At 40.8% G+C, this 22,500-nt stretch overlaps 1 protein-coding gene across 1 annotated transcript in view; it reads left to right on the forward strand.

Annotated features, from left to right (window-relative positions):
* Positions 1-19,566, forward strand: part of plpp2b (phospholipid phosphatase 2b) — a 23,870-nt gene extending 4,304 nt beyond the window's left edge. Inside the window, exons 2-6 of the mRNA XM_079689260.1 lie at positions 10,635-10,786; positions 11,728-11,990; positions 12,642-12,699; positions 14,074-14,250; positions 16,215-19,566. Of these exons, the coding sequence (XP_079545386.1) occupies positions 10,635-10,786; positions 11,728-11,990; positions 12,642-12,699; positions 14,074-14,250; positions 16,215-16,379 (815 nt within the window). The 3' untranslated portion in view covers positions 16,380-19,566. The remainder of the gene's footprint in view (positions 1-10,634; positions 10,787-11,727; positions 11,991-12,641; positions 12,700-14,073; positions 14,251-16,214) is intronic.
* Positions 19,567-22,500: the final 2,934 nt, after the last annotated feature.

Genomic DNA, 22,500 nt, shown 5'->3' on the forward strand with positions numbered 1-22,500 from the left:
AAACTCCTCCTGCAGACATTTGTGGGCTTCAGGATTAAACCTGTGTGGCCCACGTCTTTCATCCCCTCCAAACCCAGACTCTTTGATTGCCAGATTTATCCGCCCTCCCACCACCTCTCCTGCCACCGTGTCTCCTTCTGCGATGCTTGGACCTAAGCATGCGTAAATGATGGACGGAGCGAAACAGCAGGATTAAAGATAAAGAATGGGCAGCAGCAGGATTCGGTGTGACTGGTGAAGTTGGGCGTTCCTCGTGGGAATTAGAATTCCAGAGGCCTACACCGGCAGAGGTTGTAGGCTCAGTGCATACCTTCCACATTAGTCAGTCCGGCTTGGGGTGAGACAGTCAGAAAGAGGGAGCGCTCAGTTGTTTTTGTACTGAGAGCCATCATGTTGATAGAGCTTTGGTGCAATAGGTTTCCTGCTGTCGTTTCAACAACGCATGTTTCAGAGTGAAGAGAGGAAACAAAAGAGAGCAGGGTAGAAAAAAAAAGTGGAAACTGCTGCTAAGAGGAAAAATGCCTTCCTCTTTCCTCGTCCAATTTGTAAGGGGATAGTTGACAGATGGAGTAAATCACTTAAGGGTGACACTGGGTGAAAAATAAAGAAGGAATAGCATGAATGCAAGAGGCAACAAGAGCTTTTAAAGAGGCCATATTATGCTAATTTCCAGGTTTCACAATTGTATTTTGCGCCTCTGCTCTCTCTTTAATGTTCAAAAAGCATACTGCCTGTGTTGCAGCACCTCTTTACACCCTCGGTCTGAAACCAGAGCACAGTCAGCTCTGATTGGTCAGCTGGTCGTCTCTGTTGTGATTGGTCAACCGCTTCGAGATGTCATTTACATTTACAGTTACATGTACGAAGTCTTATATAACACTATAGGGAAGGAAAAACCCCAAAAAGCATAAAAGGGCCCCTTTAAACCCCACTAAACTAACATTTTTGGAAGGTTTCAATACAGAAGGAAAGATGGTTTGGAAAGGGGGAGAAAAATACATAAAGAAAGAACTCACACTTTATTGAACTTCCACTGGAAAGACGAGAAATGTGAGTACAATTTAATTAGGAGCGGCAAAAGTTCCAGCTGTGACCCTGAAGGGAAGTTTGAGACCAAACAGGGCAACACACACACACACACACACACACACACAGGCTTAACAGGCCTTGAAAATATGCATACCAAAAACCCAGACTGTATGTTTTTCAAATTGAGAGAATAATTGTCCGTCCACATGGTTTTGCAGGTGCAGCAGGTTGTGTCAGGGAAACCAGGGCAAGTAGGTGTGAGGTTCTCTTAAACCGCTAGAGCGAATTCCAGATGATCGAGGCGTCAACTTTCCTCTAGGTGGAAATGAGAGAGAGAGAGAGGGAGAAAGACAGAAAAACTGAGATAAAAAAAAAAGGCAGAGCGAGAGGACATGACGAGCCTCGAATCTCAGCCCCAGAGTGCGATTGTGGTCCAAATGGCCCGTCGTAATTGCACATCTGTCAGCTAAATAAAGCACCATCCCATTTTGTGTGGGAGGACGCTGCAATCAAAAGAATGACAGACAAGGAGATGGAGCTCCAGGGAGAAGAATGAATTACTTTGAATGAGAGAAAAAAACCGAATGGAGGATGTGGATCAGCAGTGGTGGAAGGAATGGAGGGCAAATCCCTTCTTACACTGACATCTTTGTTTGTCGGTGGAATCAATTCATGCTCACATTTCCCATGGTGCTATTTAATGACATGCAGTCGTCATCGCCATCCTTTTTGTCGCAATAATGCCCCTTTCAGCAGGGGGCAGAAACAGAGATGCTTCTTCGAAAGAATGCTAATTTGCGGCCAGGTAAATGAGAAGCCTCGTCAAATTCCCCAGAATAGCACTAAAGCTCTAAAGTGGGCCTTTTCTTAATCTGACACAGGAAAGCTTGAGCTCTGCATCCTGCTACTTCAAAACAGGCTGCCATTTGGGGATCAGGCAGGAGATTTCTGACTGGCAGCTGGAGATTAGCTTCCTGGCTACATTTCAAACTGGCAGCGTTTTCCTGCCTCCATCCGTAAAAAGCAGGTGTCTTTTTAAAAGAAGGTTCTCCTGTATCCTGTGTCAGTACATCCACCCCCTCTACCTTCCCTCCTCCATGTATGTGTTGTTTTTCTCCTGGAGCTCTGGAGCAGGGTCAGCTCGGGTTGCGGGGTTGTCTCGTGGTATCCTGGAGACATGCTGTGTCTGCCAAAGTGTCTATTTCTGCTTGCGAGCTGTGCTTGTTTGCTTTTCAAAAGAGTGGTTGGTTTGTTTCTTGCATGTATAATCCATGGAGGCTCTGCTCATGAGACACATTCACACACCTCAGGATGTACCATTCGTTCTGCACAATCCAGACTGTTTAGATTATTTTAGTTCAGCGCTTTTAATTTCATCCAACTTGTAATTTATGACAAGTAAAATCATGTGTCAGCTGAATAAGTGCTTTACTTGTGAACACAGAAATGAAAACGTTATACTTTATTTTTACAAGCCAGGGGAGGGTTTTTTAAGGCCAGGTGTGCTAACTTCACTCGGTTTATGAAGTTTGTGGCAAACTGGCATGATTTGAGTTTGTTTAAGGGGATTTATTAGGCGCAAAAACACTCGTTAATACCTAGACATATGACGAAGCAGATAATACAAATGGCACTTTCAAACGCACCGTTGTTGATGTACATCCAAAAGCTATTTAGACTTTTGAACGCTTGCTAATTTGGAGAAGTAAGTGTATTTCATTAGCTGCTGGCTTCTCTTTGAAGTGTTTCAGTTCATTTTCCCCTCCTCGCTCAGCCGTGATTAATGGCTCCGCTCTGGCAAGTGTTAAAAATTTCATAAAAGAGTTTGAAGTTAATACACCAAATGACTGCAATGTAGAAATAATTATGTCTTTCTTTCATTTGTGACATTGACCATGCTCTATTAAAAAAATAAACATTGCCACTGACTTTATCCAGGCCCATCCTACAAAAAAAATATTTTATTTTCTGAATCCAGTCTAACAGGTATTTGCTTTACTTAACAAGTTGGTATTGGCCGACATAATATGTAGAGTGGAAACCGATTTAATCTGTCCACTCCCTCACCATGTCTCCCTGAGCAAAGACAAATGTTTGTTTGTATGTCTGGAGATGCAAATACCGTGATAGTATCATGTTTTTAGATAGGATATCTGACATGCTGTGTACATTTTAATCTTGGCCTCACTGGATATATAGGAGGAGTCTGGAGATGTGTAAGATAATTTTTTGAAGATCACGGTGGTCATTAGAAGAAAGTTTAAATTCAGAGTTAACTAGAATTCCCTTTCTTTAGTTTATATACAGACATTACATATCTTTAAAAGCAAGCAACTGTATGGAAATTATTTTTAGGTGGCGCTATTGTAATGGTGAATAAACCACACGGGGAACATTTTGAGAAATTGACCCCTTAAATTATGACTTCTGGTGATGTTAGAGATATGAGAAGACTGATCAATACCTCCATAATCTTCAGTGTGGTTAGCTATGAATCTTCCCAAAATTCCAAACACCTTGTCCTGGACATAGTTTCTACAGTAAACTGTGCAACAGTACAGTAGGCCCACACAAACTGCAGAACACTGGTTCTTTGGGAACACTCAAATGATTGGTTTTTGGTATGCATATTTTCAAGGCCTGTTAAGCCTGTGTGTGTGTGTGTGTGTGTGTGTGTGTGTGTGTGTGTGTGTGTGTGTGTGTGTGTGTGTGTGTGTGTGTGTGTGTGTGTGTGTGTGTGTGTGTGTGTGTGTGTGTGTGTGTGTGTGTGTGTGTGTGTGTGTGTGTGTGTGTGTGTGTGTGTGTGTGTGTGTGTGTGTGTGTGTGTGTGTGTGTGTGTGTGTGTGTGTGTGTGTGTGTGTGTGTGTGTGTGAGAGAGAGAGAGTTACAGGCACATATCTGTCCCCGGCTGTTTGAAGAGCAAGCATGCGAAACAACAGACAGCGTTTACCTGTTTGCATCCAGCTAGTCACACACCCAGTTACTAGCTCCCTGTAATTGACATAATTAATAGATAGTTTAGCTTCTCACCATAATTTGCTGTGGCCCACTGATGTTAACGATCGTAACTGAAAGGCTGCCTGTCAAACGTAAACATTCAGCCACGTGACTCGAAAAACTCTCGCGAGAGTTTTACACAAGACGGATCCTTTCTAGTCATAACCCTGCACCGGGCGCTGACATTGGCGCCCGGTGATCATCAGATCTGACGACGCTGATTGGCTGACATTATGCTTCGGAGGCATAGTTTACAGATAGCAACAGTCAGCTGCTAGTGGCTGCTGCTGCTCTGGTTGAGGGCTCCTCTCTTAGCGCCCAGATGAGAGAGGGTAATGATACACGGGTAAGGCCAGGCAGGAAACATGTGACTTATCAGTAACTTTAGACATCATAACACAATTTTAAACAAGATTTTATTGTAGATTATATATTTTACTGATACCAATTATATAATATTTACCTTGTTCATTAAAAATTAAAATTAAAAAAATGTATGTGGGAAGAGGTGGGGCGGCGCCCCTAGCGCCCCTAGCGCCCCTGTGGGCCAGCCGCCACTGACAGCTGTTTAATAGTACAATTGGTCTAATTGGTTAGCTGGCCGGCTCTGTTGTGATTGGTCAACTGCTTAGAGATGTCCCGCCCCTTAGCCAATCACTTATAATCAATGCGTTGGAGCTCTAGCTAATTGAGCTCGAGTGTTTCGTAGCGATGTAATTATGATACAAAAGTAAACAAAGGAGTCCAATGGAGGCGTTTCAGGCAGGGGGCGGGGGAAAGGGAAACCCCCAAAAGTATAATAGTGCCTCTTTGTGTTCAACCAGTTGTCAGTGATGCAGAGATGGCAAATCAGTTGTTTCCTGACATGTGGCAGCTTCTTGCCAGCTGGAGGCAGGATGCAGGATACAGAATCGGTCACTAAAAAGCCACATCAGTAAATCCATATCAGGGCGCTCCCCCGAGGAGACAGGATGTTAGTTAAATGCTAAAGAACATATATTGTGCTGCGGTTGTCACAAACAGGACTGTGGTGGTGCTAAGAGGAAAAACATGTGGAGTGAGACTTCATAGACCCTATTTACCACGTCCTGACACTGCTGGATGTGATAACAGGGATCCAGCGTCTGGTGGTCGGCCGCTGGGAAGGTGCCGTGTATCGACAGGTGTGCTCCAGCTGCTGCTGCTGCTACACAGAGACAGGGTGTGGGCAGGGGGGGGAGGTATAGAATAAAGGCTTTAGACAGGTGTCGGCTGGGGAAATTGCCTACAGGTACTAAAATAAGTAAACGTTTTTGTATTACAATGATCTTTTCTTGATTACCATTTACCTCTTATGTATTTGTTTGTTTATCTATCTGTTTATGTATTTGTTGTTTTTGTTTATTTGTTTGTTTTTCAATAACAAATGTATTTCTTTAAGAAAAAAAATATATATATGTTAATAATTTTGTTTTGTGGGAGAAGGGGTGGGATTCAATAAGTGTAAACTTCCCTCCACCCCTTTTCGGATGTGTAATTAAGTAGATTATTTTTTTATATATAATTTAGAATCAGTAATATTTTTGTATATCAATTTGACACTGCTTCATTTTGTATTGTATAATAATCCTCATGTTACATTTTTGTATTATTGTTTTACACATTCGAAATAAATCAAATCAAAATGAAATCAAATGTGTCCATTAAAACAAACAATATACTCTCTATGTGTAGAAGGCTTGCACTCCAGGTTATAATGATTCAGCTCAAATGGATCTGTCCAATGGCAGGAAGCAGGAGATAGTGAGACCATGAGTCAAATACCATGTGAGATTATCTAACATGAAGCGTTGGCACTGGAGCAGAGTCCTTGGCTTAACTGCAGTGACTCAGAGAGGTTGTTTTATGTGTCATCACTTTGTGGTTAGGTTTAAGCTCTGAATCTTACTTGGTTAGGTTTGGAAACAAATACACCACAGACTCACCCTCATGTGATTCCTAGCTTAGCATCATAACTTCTTTTAGCTTTTTCTTTCACACGGGACACCAAAGCAGGTCCCACGCGGGAAACTCCTGTGTGTGTTTGACCCAGCCCTAATACTCCCACCCTCAGCTCACTTAACACTAAGAGTGTAGCTCTGAGCGGCTAATAATTACGTGGATGTGTTTACATTGGATTAATTAAAAACCCAGAGGCCAACGCCCACTGCCTGAGGCTCGGTATTTGAAGCCCTGGGAGTGACACTAATTAATATGTTGTATGCTTATTAACTTATTGAGAGTTAGATGTTTAAAGGTACCTACCAGCAGATTTAAGGCTCACTAATATGTTGTTACATTTTGTTTGATTATTCCTAACATCACAATTGTCAAGCAATATCCTCACACTTGACCTCAGCAAAATGTCAAACTGCTGCTTTTACTTATTGTCTTTTAAACTGATGAAATAAACAAGAGATACAGTATCAATAGGAGAGCTGAGCGAGATACGTTTAAAGCTTTCTGGCAGGCTTCTTCAATCACATTAAGCTGGCTGTTTTTAAAGACCGCCAGGAAGGCAATAGGAATATTATTTATTTAAGTCTGAACAGTATTCATAGACATTTTGCATTTGATATGGTTTGTTACTTTGGTGTTCGAACTGTGGTGAAGTGTTGAAACAATACAATTTCAGTTTTTTGGGGTAAAACTTTGTCTCATTTAGACAGTTGTACTTTTAGGGAGTTGTGATGTATCCTCCTTTTAATGACATAAGTAGATATCTGTGTATACTGTGTTGAAAATAATTAGTATCTTGTCGAGTCTACACCTAGTTTCGCCAAGGTCGGGCTACCAGGTGTCCATGTGTGATGATGTGTTTATTGTATCTATTGTTTATTCTCCTCTCAACACAAAGGTTCTATTTTACCTCCTCTCTTCCTCCCTGAGCCAATAAGACTCTTTGTCTTCATGGGCAGCATGTCTGCAGTTTGCATGTCACTATACAATGTCTGAACTCATCTCATGTCACTTTGAATATACAGTATGTGATGTCAGACAGCAGTGATACAGAGACACACTGCCTGTCTTTGTACAGGTGTCATTGTGTATTGTTGCTCAATGTGAATTACAGCATCTTTTAAGGGGATTTTTCTTCTCCATTGGTCAATTAGTGGTTTATTATACAACAGTTTAAATTATTCTGTGTCAAGGTTTTTTTCTCAGAATAAACTGAGGTTAAAAGTTCATTTTATAAAGAAACTGATCAGCCCTAGGGCATCAAATAAAAATGCCATAATCAGGATTTTTTTTTTTTAAATTAACTGTATTCCCTTACAGTTGAATAATAAAAAGAAGTCAATCAATACATTTTAAATACAGAATGATTTTAACTGTACTATTCTATAAACCTAGCCTATTCTTTAATCTAGAATCCTTAGGCCTGTACAATTCCATTATTTGTTTTGGTTTTTAATGACAGTTCTTCTTCTTTATTTTAATACTTTGTTTATCCTAATCCATCTACTGTTTTAAACTAAAAAAGAGGATACATTTTTGACACAAAAAATCTTGGTTTCCTCCTTTCTAATCTTGCAATGTTCCGTTTTCTTACATTACACACTTAAATAGAAGCCAACTTATTGATATTTCTAGTAATTATTTACAAGATTTTTGAGGTAATCCAGAAGTAACGTAAAGTAACTTAGATTAGGTAACTGAATACATGTTTCTAGGCAATTGTAACAGATTACTTGTTTCAAATAACCATCCCAACCCTGCTTTACAGTACGCTGATGAAGTTTTCCATTTGTTTCAAGGTGGGGTTAAACTGGGTGTTAAGCCCCTGTCACACTGTCCCGAAATTGACATCCGATGGACACACGATTAAGGAAATGTTCAAATTCGGCTCTGATCGTAACAACATCGGGCCTTTCGTTAGGGCATCTTAAGCCATGACCGCCGGTGGAATTTATCAGGCTCCGGCAGCAACTTCGGGAGCGGTGGCAAAATCTTTGGCATGCCAAAGATGGCTTAAGATGCCCTCACGAATGGCCCGATGTTGCTACGATCAGAGCCGAATTTGAACATTTCCTTTATCGTGTGTCCATCTGGTTGTTTTATTGCACAACAAAATCATGTAAACATATTATGTAAATAACCCAATTTGTGTTCTGTGAAACTAAAAAGGATATAATATATTATTTTGAAGGCGAGGAAGTTGTTGTTGCTATGGAAACAACATGATGGAGAAAACTTAATATCTTCTAAAGACGGAGAAAGTAAAGAACAAAGTCGGAAAATATCAGTACAGTATCATAATACTTTAACATAATTGTTTGTGTTACTTTCGTTGCAGTTGTATGTCTTAAATGTAATATAAATGTTGCCTTTGTGTGTGGTTCGGGGCCATCTTCGTGCGAAATTCAAAATTCCATATTTGTGTGTCCATCGGGTGTCAATTCCGGGACAGTGTGACGCGGGCTTTACAGAGCGTTCACCTCAGCTGAATCCCGATCCACCGGCCTGTTGTATATTTTCCTTTTCGTCTCAGTCTTCAATGTGTGGACTCTCGGTCTCTCATCTGTCAGTCTCGCTCCAAGTCCTCCTGGAATTATGTCAGCTGCAGCCTTCTTTTTTTTTTTAAAGAATGGGAGGGGTGCAGTGCTCATTTACTCAGAAATGTAATACCATTGGTGAGAGTACTTTTAAAGTGTGTGTGGTGTTTTTTCATGGCTGTTTTTCTTGCGTTTAGTATGTGGCTGTAAGGCATTTCCACAGTGGCCCCAGGCCTGTCTGTCTGCCCATTATACAGTGGTCATGGATATCAGGGTGGAGAGTGCATTCCTCAGCAGGGCTGCAACTTATTATTCAGGATTTGTTCATCTAGTTATTAATGTTTTACTTTATCTGAAGTGTCAAAGATGGTGAATCAATTAACCATTCTAGACTTTTATTACCATTTTTGTATTTAAGTAACTTTGAATAAATGGATAAATGAGCGATATCTGTTTGTCAAGTAAGGTCTTCCTCACACATCTACTGAATTCCTACTACACCCTACATCTTATTATGAACAACACCATTAGATAAGGGTACTAAAAATGTGAGTTTTTAGTCAGTTACAATGTATTCTCATTGTAAAATGATAACTTTTACTACAGTAATGTATTATTGATTTCTATCTTAGATCTAAGGTTAAGGTCAGTTACAATGGTGAAAAGTTTGAGCCTTTCAAAGGTTAACAAATACATTGTTTTTATTCTTTCAAGCTAACTTAGACAGAAGTGGCGAATATCAATTCAGGTCTTCTTAACACTCTTAAGACTTGCTCCACTGAAAATATTTTGATTATTACACACACACCATTTTAGACCAGAACAAAGGGGAAATACAAGCAAGAGGGTAAGGTCAGGAACAATGGATTCCAATGGTGAACAGTTCTACAATTGTACAATCAAGTTAGGTCTAACTAGTACATACTATATCTACTCAAGTCTTACTGCACCCAAAATTATTCAGTTTGAAACACACGCCATTGCAGGGTTAAAAAAGTTTGTAAAAAGTTACAGTTCATAGTCCGTTACAAAGGACAACAAAGGTGAAACATTTTGATCCTGGGAAAGTATCATAACATCTATATTAAACTTTAAAACTAGTAACATTCACATTCACACTTCTCTTGTGTCCGTCTACTACCTCCGTACGCTCAGAACTGTCTTTTTTACTTAAACCTTATTCCAGGCGGGGTTGAAAAGGAAGATCAAACATGAATAATATATTCATCAGCACGAGCCTAATACCTTTTATAGAACCTTTTGAAGAACATACAGTGTGTCTTTTACTCATTTTGCACGTGCTTGTACATCTACAGAATGCGGTGAGTGTGTGTGCGTCAGAGAGAAAGAGGAAGAGGGTGAGTGATTATTTCTGTGATGGATGTTTGCGAACATCTCAAGGACATAACTTGAGCGCTCAGGAGCCTTGAGCAGCTATATTTGGTCTTATTATTTGCACACCACCACATTGTGTGTGTGTGTGTGTGTGTGTGTGTGTGTGTGTGTGTGTGTGTGTGTGTGTGTGTGTGTGTGTGTGTGTGTGTGTGTGTGTGTGTGTGTGTGTGTGTGTGTGTGTGTGTGTGTGTGTGTGTGTGTGTGTGTGTGTGTGTGTGTGTGTGTGTGTGTGTGTGTGTGTGTGTGTGTGTGTGTGTGTGTGTGTGTGTGTGTTCTCGTAAGTGTGTGTACACTCTTGTGTCTGAGTATGTGAGTGATGTGTGATTTTTACGTATGCCCACAAGCCCGTGTATATAAATACTGTTTGGTCTGTTTATTTTTGCAATTCCCTGCCGCGCATTTTCTACCCTGAGATTTGAAAGACTTAATGTTTCTTTCTCCTTGTTGGCTTGTTAGATATCCTTGGAGAAACATTTTTACTTCCCCGAAAGAAGAAGTGATGTCATGTCTGAAAAGCTGCTTAAAACAGGGCGAATACGTTGTACCAAAACAATTTCTCAACAGTTATGTCCACTAACTTTGATTAACCTCGCTTCCATGCTGTATGCCAAGTTATCTAATTTCTCCAAAAGCTCAAACACTCCAAATATAGTAAGGAATCTAACCCATCAATCATTCTCCTGCTCTGTTTTGCTCCAGCGGCACTGCCCTTCATCGTCATGACCATCATTTTCAAGCCGTACCAAAGAGGGATTTACTGCGATGACGAGAGCATCATGTACCCCCTGAAACCCGACACCATCACACACGGCATGCTGGCGGCCGTCACCATCTCCTGCACAGTCATCATCGTGAGTTAAACTCCATCATTTACTCTCTTCTCACAGGGAGCTGTATAACGTCTCACAAGGCCGGTGGTGGCGAAGTCGATAGGGACTTGGCTTGGCAACTGGAAGGTCACCAGTTCAAGTCCCAGCAAGATCAAGTGCTACCGAGGTGTCCCTGAGCAAGGCACCGTTCCCTACACTGATCCCCGTGCTCGCCGTTCAAAATGGCAGCACACTGCTCCTAACACTAGGATGGGTCAAATGCAGAGAAACAATTTCCCCACGGGGATTAATAAAGTATATCAAATCAAAAACCTCAGTGAAGCCAAACTCAAGCGAGGCGAACAAGACTTCACTCATTCGACACTACTGGAAAAAACATTGTTGTTCATGTAGTGGTTAATTATGCTTCCATAATATTTATTTTTAATGACTAGCAGAGAGATATCATCCAAAATACACATCAAGCTGTTGATTTGACTAACTTTGCCCGTTTGCGTCTTTGGATTTCTCCTTAAGTCACTAAAAGTAAACATTGGAAATGCCTCATTTGTATGTTTAAACACAACTTTTCAAAATATGTGTGATGCAAAAAATAATTAACCTTATGTAAGTTTCATGGTGATATTAAATAGTTAAAAAATAAATCTCATATTCTGACCCAGAAATGTCCACTTTCAGCATTTACGTACACCGTTTTATTCATTCCTATATTATTTTCTATAGGTCTTAATAATGAGGGATAGTTCAGATAATTTTTAACTGTGATGTTCAACAAGACCATGCCTCATTTGCAATGGCACCCAACCGTCCCCCCTAAATAAAAGTATGTGCTGTGTGTTTGCTCCATTACCAACCTGAGGAATTGGACAAAGCTCTGATGTATGAGGAGGAAAAGTCATTTCATTCTAACGATGCGTAAAATGCAATAACAAATGTCTTCTCTGTTTTTTGCCATTCCTCAGATTTCCTCCGGAGAAGCCTATCTGGTTTACAGCAAGAGGATTTACTCCAATTCTGACTTCAACCAATACGTGGCGGCCCTCTACAAGGTGGTGGGCACGTTCCTGTTCGGAGGGTCCGTCAGCCAGTCGCTCACCGACCTCGCCAAATTCACCATCGGCCGCCCGAGACCCAACTTCATGTCCGTTTGTAATCCTAAAGCCTGCACCGGGTACATGCAGGTGATCAACTGCACCGGAGTCCACGAGCACGTCACAGAGTCCAGGTACGAGGATGAGGAGGAGGTCTTACGGTCTCATTTCTGTGTGTAGCTTAAAATAAATGTAGCTTATTGAAAGTTAATGCACCTGCAGGACTCTTGCTGTCTATGTATCTCTAGGTTGATTGCAATATGTCTCTTCAGATACAAAATAAAATCGAAGCTACCCTACTATACCTACTTTGTACATTTAGATTATTAAACAAATATGAATCAACTAAAATCATGATATATCATTATAGGTTGAGCTACCCAGCAGTATATATATTAATTTAAATAAACCCAACCTTAACCCCAAAGTTTGGGATGAACACATTAATTCACCTCAATTAAAATACCATACTTTAAGATATATTATTCTGAAATGGGCCATACCGCATCAAATGTTGGTTGATTAAGTTTATTTTGAGTTTTTTTAATACTTAGATAGTACTTTAAGCTGCAACAGAGAATTTCAAACCTTTCTACATTTAAGTAAAATATCTGAGTATTTCTTCCATCTATGCATACATTAGTCATTTGTCACTTTGTTTCACTTACTTGTGTTTGTGTGGAGATTACTATTCTAACAGATTTTGCACAATAATAATGCTAACAGTATTCTACAGTTTAAATATCCTGTGTGACACTTTACATTTGCTTCTGTCTCTTCTCCAGATTGTCCTTCTACTCCGGTCACTCCTCTTTCGGGATGTACTGCATGTTGTTCTTAGCGGTAAGTACAGTACATCCTCGACCCATGACTAAAAGTCCTGGAACACAGTGTAAATACTCTGTGTACTGTAAACATGGGAACATCTCCATATGGTCACCATGCTGATATCTCGGTGTGAATCAGGCACAGTCGACCCCCAGATGGACTCATCTTACAACAGGCTTTTGAATTTGGATCTGCACTCGAGGGCACATTTTGGAGAAAGAGAAAGAGCTCATAGAGACAGTTTGTGCCTGTGGACATAAAAGGACAAGGGCAACTGTTGAGAGGAAGAATGAGGATACTGAGAGAAATAATCTGGAGGCCTCAGCTGACTTTCTTCCAGCCATGAAGAAGGCAGAGCATGTCCTGTGTTGTGTCTCATCCAGTTCATTACCCTTGGCCTCCTGTCTTTGTGTTAGAAGCCAGGCAGCAGTGCTAGACAGCAGGGCGTCAAGAGGCCAAGCGAAGCAAAACTGTTCAGTTCAAAGAGAAATCCAAAGTAAATCTCCAGCTAGTGTCAATGCCTGTCCTTGGTTTATACCTCGCTCTTATTCTTGCCAGGCAAATACAAGGAAATGCTGTGATATTCAGCCTGTGTCCTGCAGTGTGTTTGTGGGTGGGGGGGGCTGCAGTGTGATGCCAACGTTTGCACCTTCAACAGGAGCCCAGTAAAACCCAGGAGAAGACTGTACTGGTGCCAAGTCCGTAAATGTTTTGGCATTTGCTGTTTTCCAGCACCCCAAAAAAGGGGTTTCAGTCCATAGTCGACATACATTTGATTCAAACTCAACACTTTTTTTACAGTTAAATCCAATTTAAGACATATTACCAGCAACTGTTTGCATTAGAGGGACACAATCATGCTTCATATAAATGGGCTGTTTTTTTGGGGGGTGTTTTGAGTTATATTTCATCCAGCTTTTAACATTACAGCATGACCGGCTCTATATTTAAGCAAATATCAAAGTTAACAAGCACAACATAAATGTGACTGCTACATTACTGCCTATTGCATGACATGCATTTACATTATGCAAGTGTAAATACTATATTTACATTATTGTAACTTTTTTTCTGCTGTGATCAGACCAAAGTTTTAGAATCAAAATCAGGTCTACTGCAAGTATTGAATTGAAGTGTTTTTTTTAACATACAGGTAAGGTGCTTTCGTGTATAACGGAACATACTTAAACACAGTAAGGGAAATACAATATAATTTTTTTTTAGCTATTCTAAAAACTTTTATAGAATCCGAAAATATGTGCAAGAAATATGAATTTCGCGCAAAAGAAAAAACAATAATTATTATATGTTAAACCACTCATGACATTTATTTCCTGTCTCTTCTCCCCTCAAACCCCCCTTCCTCTCCTCCTCTTCCTCTTCCCCCAGCTGTACGTGCAGGCCAGACTGGTGGCTAAGTGGGCCCGCCTCCTCCGGCCCACCATCCAGTTCTTCCTGGTGGCCTTCGCGGTGTACGTTGGTTACACCCGAGTCTCAGATTACAAGCACCACTGGAGCGACGTGCTGGTGGGGCTGCTGCAGGGAGCGCTCGTCGCTGTGCTTAATGTGAGTCACCACGGCAACGCCTCTCAAGGCCAAACATCGCGAAGTTTAATAACTCCTGCGTTATATTTCCATCATGTCATACAGTCGTAACTCCTGTAATGGTCTAGTGTTGAGGTTTGAATATACACAGAGGAGGAAATTGAATATTGACAATAATGTCAGCCCATCAGCTCAGAGCTACACATTTTTAAAGGGGCCCTAATATACTTATTTTCAGGTTTCATATTTTCATTTTGTGCCTTTACTGTGTGTGAGAGAAACTCCCTCTGGAGGGAACTTTGGGATGTTAGCCTTTGCAGACCATGCACAAAAACCTATAAGCACTACAGGAAAGGGAAACCCCTAAATGCATAATAGGGCCTCTTTAACAGTAGAAAAATAATGCTCATATTTGTACATTTAATTTTCTATAAAGTAGCTCCAGCCTCAGACCTGATTACCTCTTAACTTTGAGTCTTTCTCTTGTGGTTTCTTGCTCTTAGCTAAGTAAACATGGGTGGGTGCAGATCATAAAAATTACATCTAATGGAAATCTCTCCATTAGCGATACTCCCTTTTTAAAGTAGAGCAACCGCTGAAGAGTCTATATTTCAGTTTATTCAGGCAGTAAAAGTCCATGTAGACAGAAAAAACATGAGGGGAGTGAGGTGTGACAGCAGAAGAGTGTGTACTATTGACACACACTCACACTGGCAGGTTCTCATGCAATACTGTGCTCTCTTCATCCAGCTGGACTCCTTATTGTTTGGCCTCTTCCCTGTTTAGCGTGAGCCACTGTCAGCACGGTGAAACCCCTGCAGTGTGTGTGTGTGTGTGTGTGTGTGTGTGTGTGTGTGTGTGTGTGTGTGTGTGTGTGTGTGTGTGTGTGTGTGTGTGTGTGTGTGTGTGTGTGTGTGTGTGTGTGTGTGTGTGTGTGTGTGTGTGTGTGTGTGTGTGTGTGTGTGTGTGTGTGTGTGTGTGTGTGTGTGTGTGTGTGTGTGTGTGTGTGTGTGTGTGTGTGTGTGTGAATAATTGGGAAGTGAGCCCGCTCTTTTGGCCTTCACAGTGTTGTGCGCAATTACAGCCCCTCCTGGGCATAGGCTTTTATGGCCTTCAGTGCATGTGCCTGCTCTCTGTGTGTTCCTCGTGTGTGTGTGTGTGTGTGTGTGTGTGTGTCACACTAAACAGCTGTGCTCAGACCTGTCCAGATGTTTGCAATCTTTTATGGGAAAGGTATTTCCCATTAGATTACATTTAGTTTTGGAGAAATTGTTTTGTCACAGCAGCGTGTTTACAAGGCCTTGCTATTGGAATGTACAATACAAAGATACACAATAAGATATTATACACTATAATAGACCAACCTACTACCAACTAAATATAAACATAGGATACATTATGAGAGTGTGCAAAGTAATTGCAGTTTTTAAAGCGGCCTTATTATGCACATTTTCAGTTTCAGGCATATTTGTATTTAGTGTCTCTACTGTGACATGTCTCCGTGCTTTAATGTTCAAAAAGCTCTTCATTTTTCTCATACTGCCTTTGCTGCAGCACCTCTTTTCACCCTCTGTCTGAAACCAGAGCCCAGTCTGCTCTGATTGGTTAGCTACTTTGTCTTCATTGGGCAACCACATAGAGATGTCCCCCACCCCTTAGCTTATCACATACAATGTGTTGGAGCGCTAGCCAATAGAAGTGTGAGTACATAATGATGTCATTATATTACGGAAAACAAAGGAGTCCAATGGAGGCGTTTCAGGAAGGAGGGGGGGAGTGCGGGGGAGAGAAACTCCCTCGGGAGGGAACACAGGGATTTTAACCTTTGCAGACCGTTCACATGCAGAGAAACCTACACACACTACAGGAAAGGGAAAACCCCAAAAAGCATAATAGGGCCTCTTTAAATTGAGTTTAAATACAACAAAAACCTTCCGGTATAGATCCTTGTGACCACATCGAACATCCTCTCCTCTCCTCTGCAGGTGTGCTACGTGTCGGACTTCTTTAAGAAGCGTCCTCCGCGTTGCACGAGGCAAGACACGACCGATAACGAGGAGCCTGAGAGGAAACCCAGCCTGCAGATCATCGACTCGGAGAACAGCAACCATTACAATCATCGACACACTACTGAGTGTGGTCCCGTGTGAGGGGGCGGACGATAAGGAGCGGGGGGCTGCTGCCTGCAGACTCAAACCTGTGAGATAGGGTCCAGAACTGGGGCTTCTACCTTTTTAAATGTCCAGCCTGCAGGGTTTAGGCTAGTCCTGACTCAGTGGGCTGCCTGCTGCTGATGTGAGAAGCCCCAGACTGTCTTTATGAATGCTGCAACTCACCATTTGCATGTCTGTTCGAAGGAGAAAGCTAAGGTGCAGGTCTGTAGCGTGCAGCCCCCAAAACCCTCCTCACTCCCCCTGTGTCAACCACTCACACCCCCCCCCCCCCCCCCCTCCCCTCCAACCACTGGACTGACTGAGGGTGCCCGAGCCCCCTCTCAAAGACTCCATGATGACCTGCTTCTCTCTTGTAAGAGAAAAAGGAGCATATTGTTTTTTATATATATATTGTATGTGCTTAAAGCTGCATTAAGTGAATGACTCCACACCCACAGCAACGAAGCTACGATACTCCAATGCCTTAATAAGTGCTTTTGGCCACGTTTTTTTACCAAGTTACAAGCAGAGGATCCTTGGGCTCGCAATAGAGAGAATGTTTTTCTGCCAATTGACAAATCTAAGTTGGATTTTATTCACCTTTATGCCACCATATATGCTCCACTTTCTTTTGTTTCGTCACTTGTTTTTTAGACTCACTGTTTCCTCATGAGCTAGAATCTGTTTCTCAGGCCATGTTTGGAGGAAACAGCTGCACACAGTTTTATATAATGGGTCAGTGAGAGTTGGGTTTCCCCTCTTATGGATAAATGAATGAAAACAGCCTGAGAACTGCAGAAATGGGAATATCTTTTAGTTCTATTTCACACATTTCACTTACTCTGAGCTCTTATGGTAATATCAAATACACCGCTTAATGTAGTTTTATTGATGTTTTTAACTTCTATTTGTAGAGAACCAAATGAGTTAGCTGTGATGAAATGAAATTAAGAACGAGAGGAAGAAAGACAAGAATGTTTAGAGATGTTGGTGAAGGCACATGTTGTTGAATCGCTTCATTTTAGTGCACCTTAAACTGGCTGTGTTGCAAATCATAAGACATTTATTAAGGGTGGCAACCAGTTCACAGTAGATGAGCTCATTTTCTCCATATTTAATATCACCCTGTTGGCAAGAAAAGGCTCACAAACTAAAACATTTTAGCTGCGAACCACCCAGAAGCTGCTTTGAAAGAGGATGTATATCAAACATCATGGTGTAGAGGTAATCCGATGATCTGAAGTCAGCTGACAATACATTTCTGCCAGCTTTCTAACTGCCGCACAAACAGGTCTGGGTAACTATGAGAAACAATATACTGTTTTAAAAGTGGCAACACAGGCTTTTCATGCCTGACGACTCACAGCACATTGATAAAGTCTGATTCATGTTGGAGCAGTGCCCAAGTGTGTACAGATAAGTCTGAATGAAGGTCAGGACATTTAGTAAGATTTAAGGGCAGATGTCCAAACTTGGTCAGATTTACCTTCAACGGTGGTGACGTACAGTACAGATGCCTTGAGATAAAATTAAGATTGAAAAAAGTTTTGGTGATGCATTTTCTACGTCTGAACTAAATGTTTTCCACTCAAATGGTGAGAAACAACCAACGCAAAATAATTTTTCCCCTTATACATGGAAAAAAAAAAAGGTTTGGGGTGGGATTAAGGAAAGATTATTCTGGCAAATCCTTCTTTAAACCTGCTTTAAGTCATTAACACAAGAGAGAAAACTAATTATTGCAGACTTAGCAAATGGATCACCCTTCTTTTCTCATTTGCCCTTAAGGGCTACCGTAGTGAGGCTCTCGCTAAATTACAACTTTAATTGTGGATGACGTTCGTTTGTGTGAAATGGACTGCAGACGTAGAAACCATTGATGCAGATAGCTTTAATTTCTGAAACCACTACTATACTGCCAATCAATTAAATTAGCAATTTGGCCTCTATTTTCGTTTGTTTAATTTTTAATTTTTAATTTCTCAAATACGTATAATTAAAGAAGGCTGAGACAACCGTTATGAAAATGGTGTTTAATTTATTTTAAAGCTTTATTTACTCTTGGTAATGGTTGGAAATGCCAGCGCTGTTAAAGTTTTTGTGCAATCACCCCCCCCCGCTTGCCACTATGAGCCACAAATACTGTACTAATGCTATGAGACATGTTTCATGTTGCGTGAAGGATGTGTATATATATATATATGTGCTTGTATGTTTTTATTTCGCATGTAGGTACGATTTTAATTTCCCCTGTACAGTGTGCTTTCGCCCGTTCTTTTTTTCTTTTTCTTTTAAGACTGTAGAAGTTGCCACACAAATGGATCCAATTCCAGGCCCAAACATAAGCCAGATGCCTTGGCGGCGCTGCTGTAATGATAAAGGGGTTACATATCCAACTGTGTTTTTGAAGCTGTTCCATTCCCACTTCAAAGAACCGTCTCTTCTCCTTTCCCCCTTCCTGTGTTGATGGATGGGGTTAATTTGTGAGTAAGGTACAGTTGTTGTACACCATGCAGAGCCCTGAAGCACTGACACCAGATCAGACAGACCACAGACCTGATGGGGGCAGACAGACGGGAGAATCTCACCTGGAAGTGATCGTGAGGCCCTGACTCTGAGCTGGGATTGGAGAGGGTGGGGTTCTTTAGGGTGGATGGTATCCCGTGGTGAACTTTAGTCCCTGGGGTCTTCTACACATTAAAAACCCAGATTTAGAAACAGCTGGATCTGGTTGTGGTGAAATGCTGTGTGAGCCCCCTCCCCTACATCTAAATCATCTGTATATTACTGCAGCCAGACTAATAACACAAATAAGGATGAGAATAGAGACTTCACGGAGTTTGATGCACCTCCACCACGTTTCCATCTCACAGCTCTGTGTGTTATACGCTTTATTGAATTAGTGCCTTAGAGTTTCGGCACTGGTTGGTTTGTGTCCACAGGTATGATTCACGTCGTTTGCTTTTTGTATATAGATTGTATCTATAGGCTCTAAAGCAGATAATTTTAAATAAAGATATAATCCACAATCAGTCATTTTATCTAAATGTATACATGTCACTCATGATGGATTTACATGAGGTTTCATTTCATCAAGCATTCATATCTACAGTGCTCACTAGACGGTCATGATAAACACATAACATCATTTCCCCCTTTTTAAGAAATAAAAGGTCATAAACAACATTGTTGCATCGTTGACATTTCAAGGTGTTCTTGGTGAGTTCACTGTAACCCTGATTGCTAGCAATATTTCATTTTTAATGACGCACAATCAAAATGATTCAACCCACAAGCCATAAAACACTTGAAATCAGTGCTGCAGCATGGCAGGATGACACTATCAGTTTGATTTAGTGTTCGTTATCTGAAGGTAGTTTATCACATAGTGAATCCAGCAGAATTACATGGTGGAATGTGTTCTGGAAACCCGATAACAGATTAAACAAAATCTGAAAAAAAATGTTTTGTTGAAATATCCACCTTTTTAAAAAAAAACGTTATCCAAACTACTACAATGAAGGTAAACAAAATGTTGTATTGGTTTTATATTTTGGTTTTTCAGAAACCTTGTCTTGTCAGCCTTCCTGTGGTGGATCCACAGAGCACATTTGTTCTTGTTATTCAAACTGACTGACCCTAACATTGTAAAATTGGGGATTTATTTTCTTTGCTTACGCGGTCATTCCCGCAAGCCATATTTTACAAACCAGAATAATCTTTATTGATTTCAAAAGACGATGGTGAGCAACCTTACAATAGGGTGTTTTAGGGCAAAATGCGGCAATTTATTTTTAAACCTTTAAGGATTGTATGTTTTTCTCTTCTGAATGAGAGATTGTATTGTATGTAAATCAATATCCATCACAGAACATTGGATAATAAAAATCTCAGTGTTCCAATGTAGTGAATGTTTCAGTACTCGTGCAGTGCTTACAGATTTACAGTTTCACCTCTGGAGACTTGGTTAAGTGATTCATGACTTACTTGTGCATTAGACATTTTTGTATAAAGAATAATTAAAACCAAGAGCTGAGAATCAGGAGGGGTTAATTAGGACGTGCCTGCTGTCTTGAGGCAGGAGAATGAAGCCTACCATAAAAATAAACATATATTTATAACGATATAAACATTGGACTCATGGGGACGCTTGTGGGAGTTTCATGGCAGCGGTATGGAAACCACTGTCATCCCTCATTTAAAACAATATTACTCACTCGCACGTTGTGAAAGTTGTCGCACACGAGGGGCTATTTTTTTACCGTGATGTCAAAACAAACTGCAACATTAAGGTGTTTTATTTACGTGACTATTCACCCTTTTAGCTGTTTCCTCTTCGGGGTGATTTACAGTATGTGAGTACATAGCTTGTCTCATTAATTTCTCCAGAGATGCATAATATGGCTGAATATATTATACTTAAGGTCTAACAGTTAATTTACCTTGTTGCAGTATGAATGATGATCTCTTTGGTAACTAGGTTGCTAAACAGCATATCCACCCGTGGTTGCACACACTATCTCTCTATCTATAACCCTTACAGATATCACATCCTCTATCTTCCTGAGGCTTAATGAGGCAGATGAAATAGATACTCTACCTGCAGTGGGTGGATAGATAGATTCCTATATCTTTGGTAAATCCTCAGCATAACCCTGAGATTTTGAATAACACCTTTGTTTCACCACCTTCTTATCAAAATATGATCTTTTTGGCTTGATACATTCTCCACTTTATTTCGTATGTCACTTGTTTATTAGCCTCACTGTGAGCGGGACATGTTAGCAGGACACCGCTGCACACAGTTTACACATTAAGCTTTTGGGGGTTTTCCCTTTCCTAGTAAAATGGTAAATAGACTGTACTTATATTGCGCTTTATCCAGTCTTTAAAACCCCTCAAATCGCTTTACATACTACATTTCATTCACCCATTCACACCCATTCATACAGAGCATTGTACCTTACTCTAGGACCTAACATTCACACACATTCACACACCGTTGGCCATGCCATCGGGAGCAACTCAGGGTTAAGTATCTTGCCCAAGGATACATTGACATGTTGATTGCATGGGCTGGGATCGAACCCACAACCTTCTGGTTGAAAGACAACCACACTCCCTCACAGCCAAAGTCGCCCTAGTGTGTTATATAGGTTTTTACACCTTCAACACATTGAAGGTAAATCTCGAAGAAGTTGACCAATCACAACAGCGACGGCCAGCTGACCAATCAGAGCAGACTGGGCTCTGGTTTCAGACAGAGGGTGAAAAGAGGTGCTCTTTTGCTTAAAGTAAAATGTTTCGTTTTTTTAACTTGCACTTAGAGAACCAAATTGGCAGTGATGAAAAAAAATGTAAGTAAGATGAAAATAAATTAGCATTTTCAGAAATGTTGGTAACGGCACAATTTGTTGAATATTTATATATTAACTATTCTAGCTGTGTTACAAATCATAACAAATACTTGGAGAGGCAGCCTGTTCACATGAGCTCATTATCTCCATATATCATCTCATCCTGTTGGTTATATTGAATATCTATCATATTCTATCATGAAATATCTTTCAGCACACTTTACAATCTTTCAAGAAAGATATGTTTTAGGCCCACATAAACGCAGGTTTATATCAAAATAATGTGGTATTTCTGTTTGGCATTGCAGGAAGTAGATCATTCCTTAGAAACCCTCACAAATCGTCAATGGTTCTGTCAGCAGGGATGAGATTCTGTGAATGACCCGGAGCCTAGTGAGAAACCTCAGGACTGGAAGCAGCAAAGCGTGACAGAAGCGACTCGACTGCCAGTATTCGGATGCTGCGGTGGACGGCGCTGGATGTTATATTCTTACCGTTCAGCCCACTTTGGTCTGTGTCCCTGTGGGCGGCCATTATGGTTTCAAACTGGACAAGAAACAGGAGAATGTTGGACAAGGGTTCAGCCAAAACAACCAGATGCTTTGGAAGCTGATTTGTAAAATAATGAATATTTGTATTCTCTGGCATGTTCCAACTTGTGTTACCAATTCCCTTATGTAGACAACTCCTTTACTTCCTCTTTGCTTTGTTTAAGAGTGAAAAACAGATCAGAAATAGCTTAATAATTAATTGACATTGAA

The sequence above is a fragment of the Notothenia rossii genome (assembly GCF_949606895.1).
Source record: "Notothenia rossii genome assembly, chromosome: 1".
In the NCBI taxonomy this organism is placed as follows: Eukaryota; Metazoa; Chordata; class Actinopteri; order Perciformes; family Nototheniidae; genus Notothenia; species Notothenia rossii.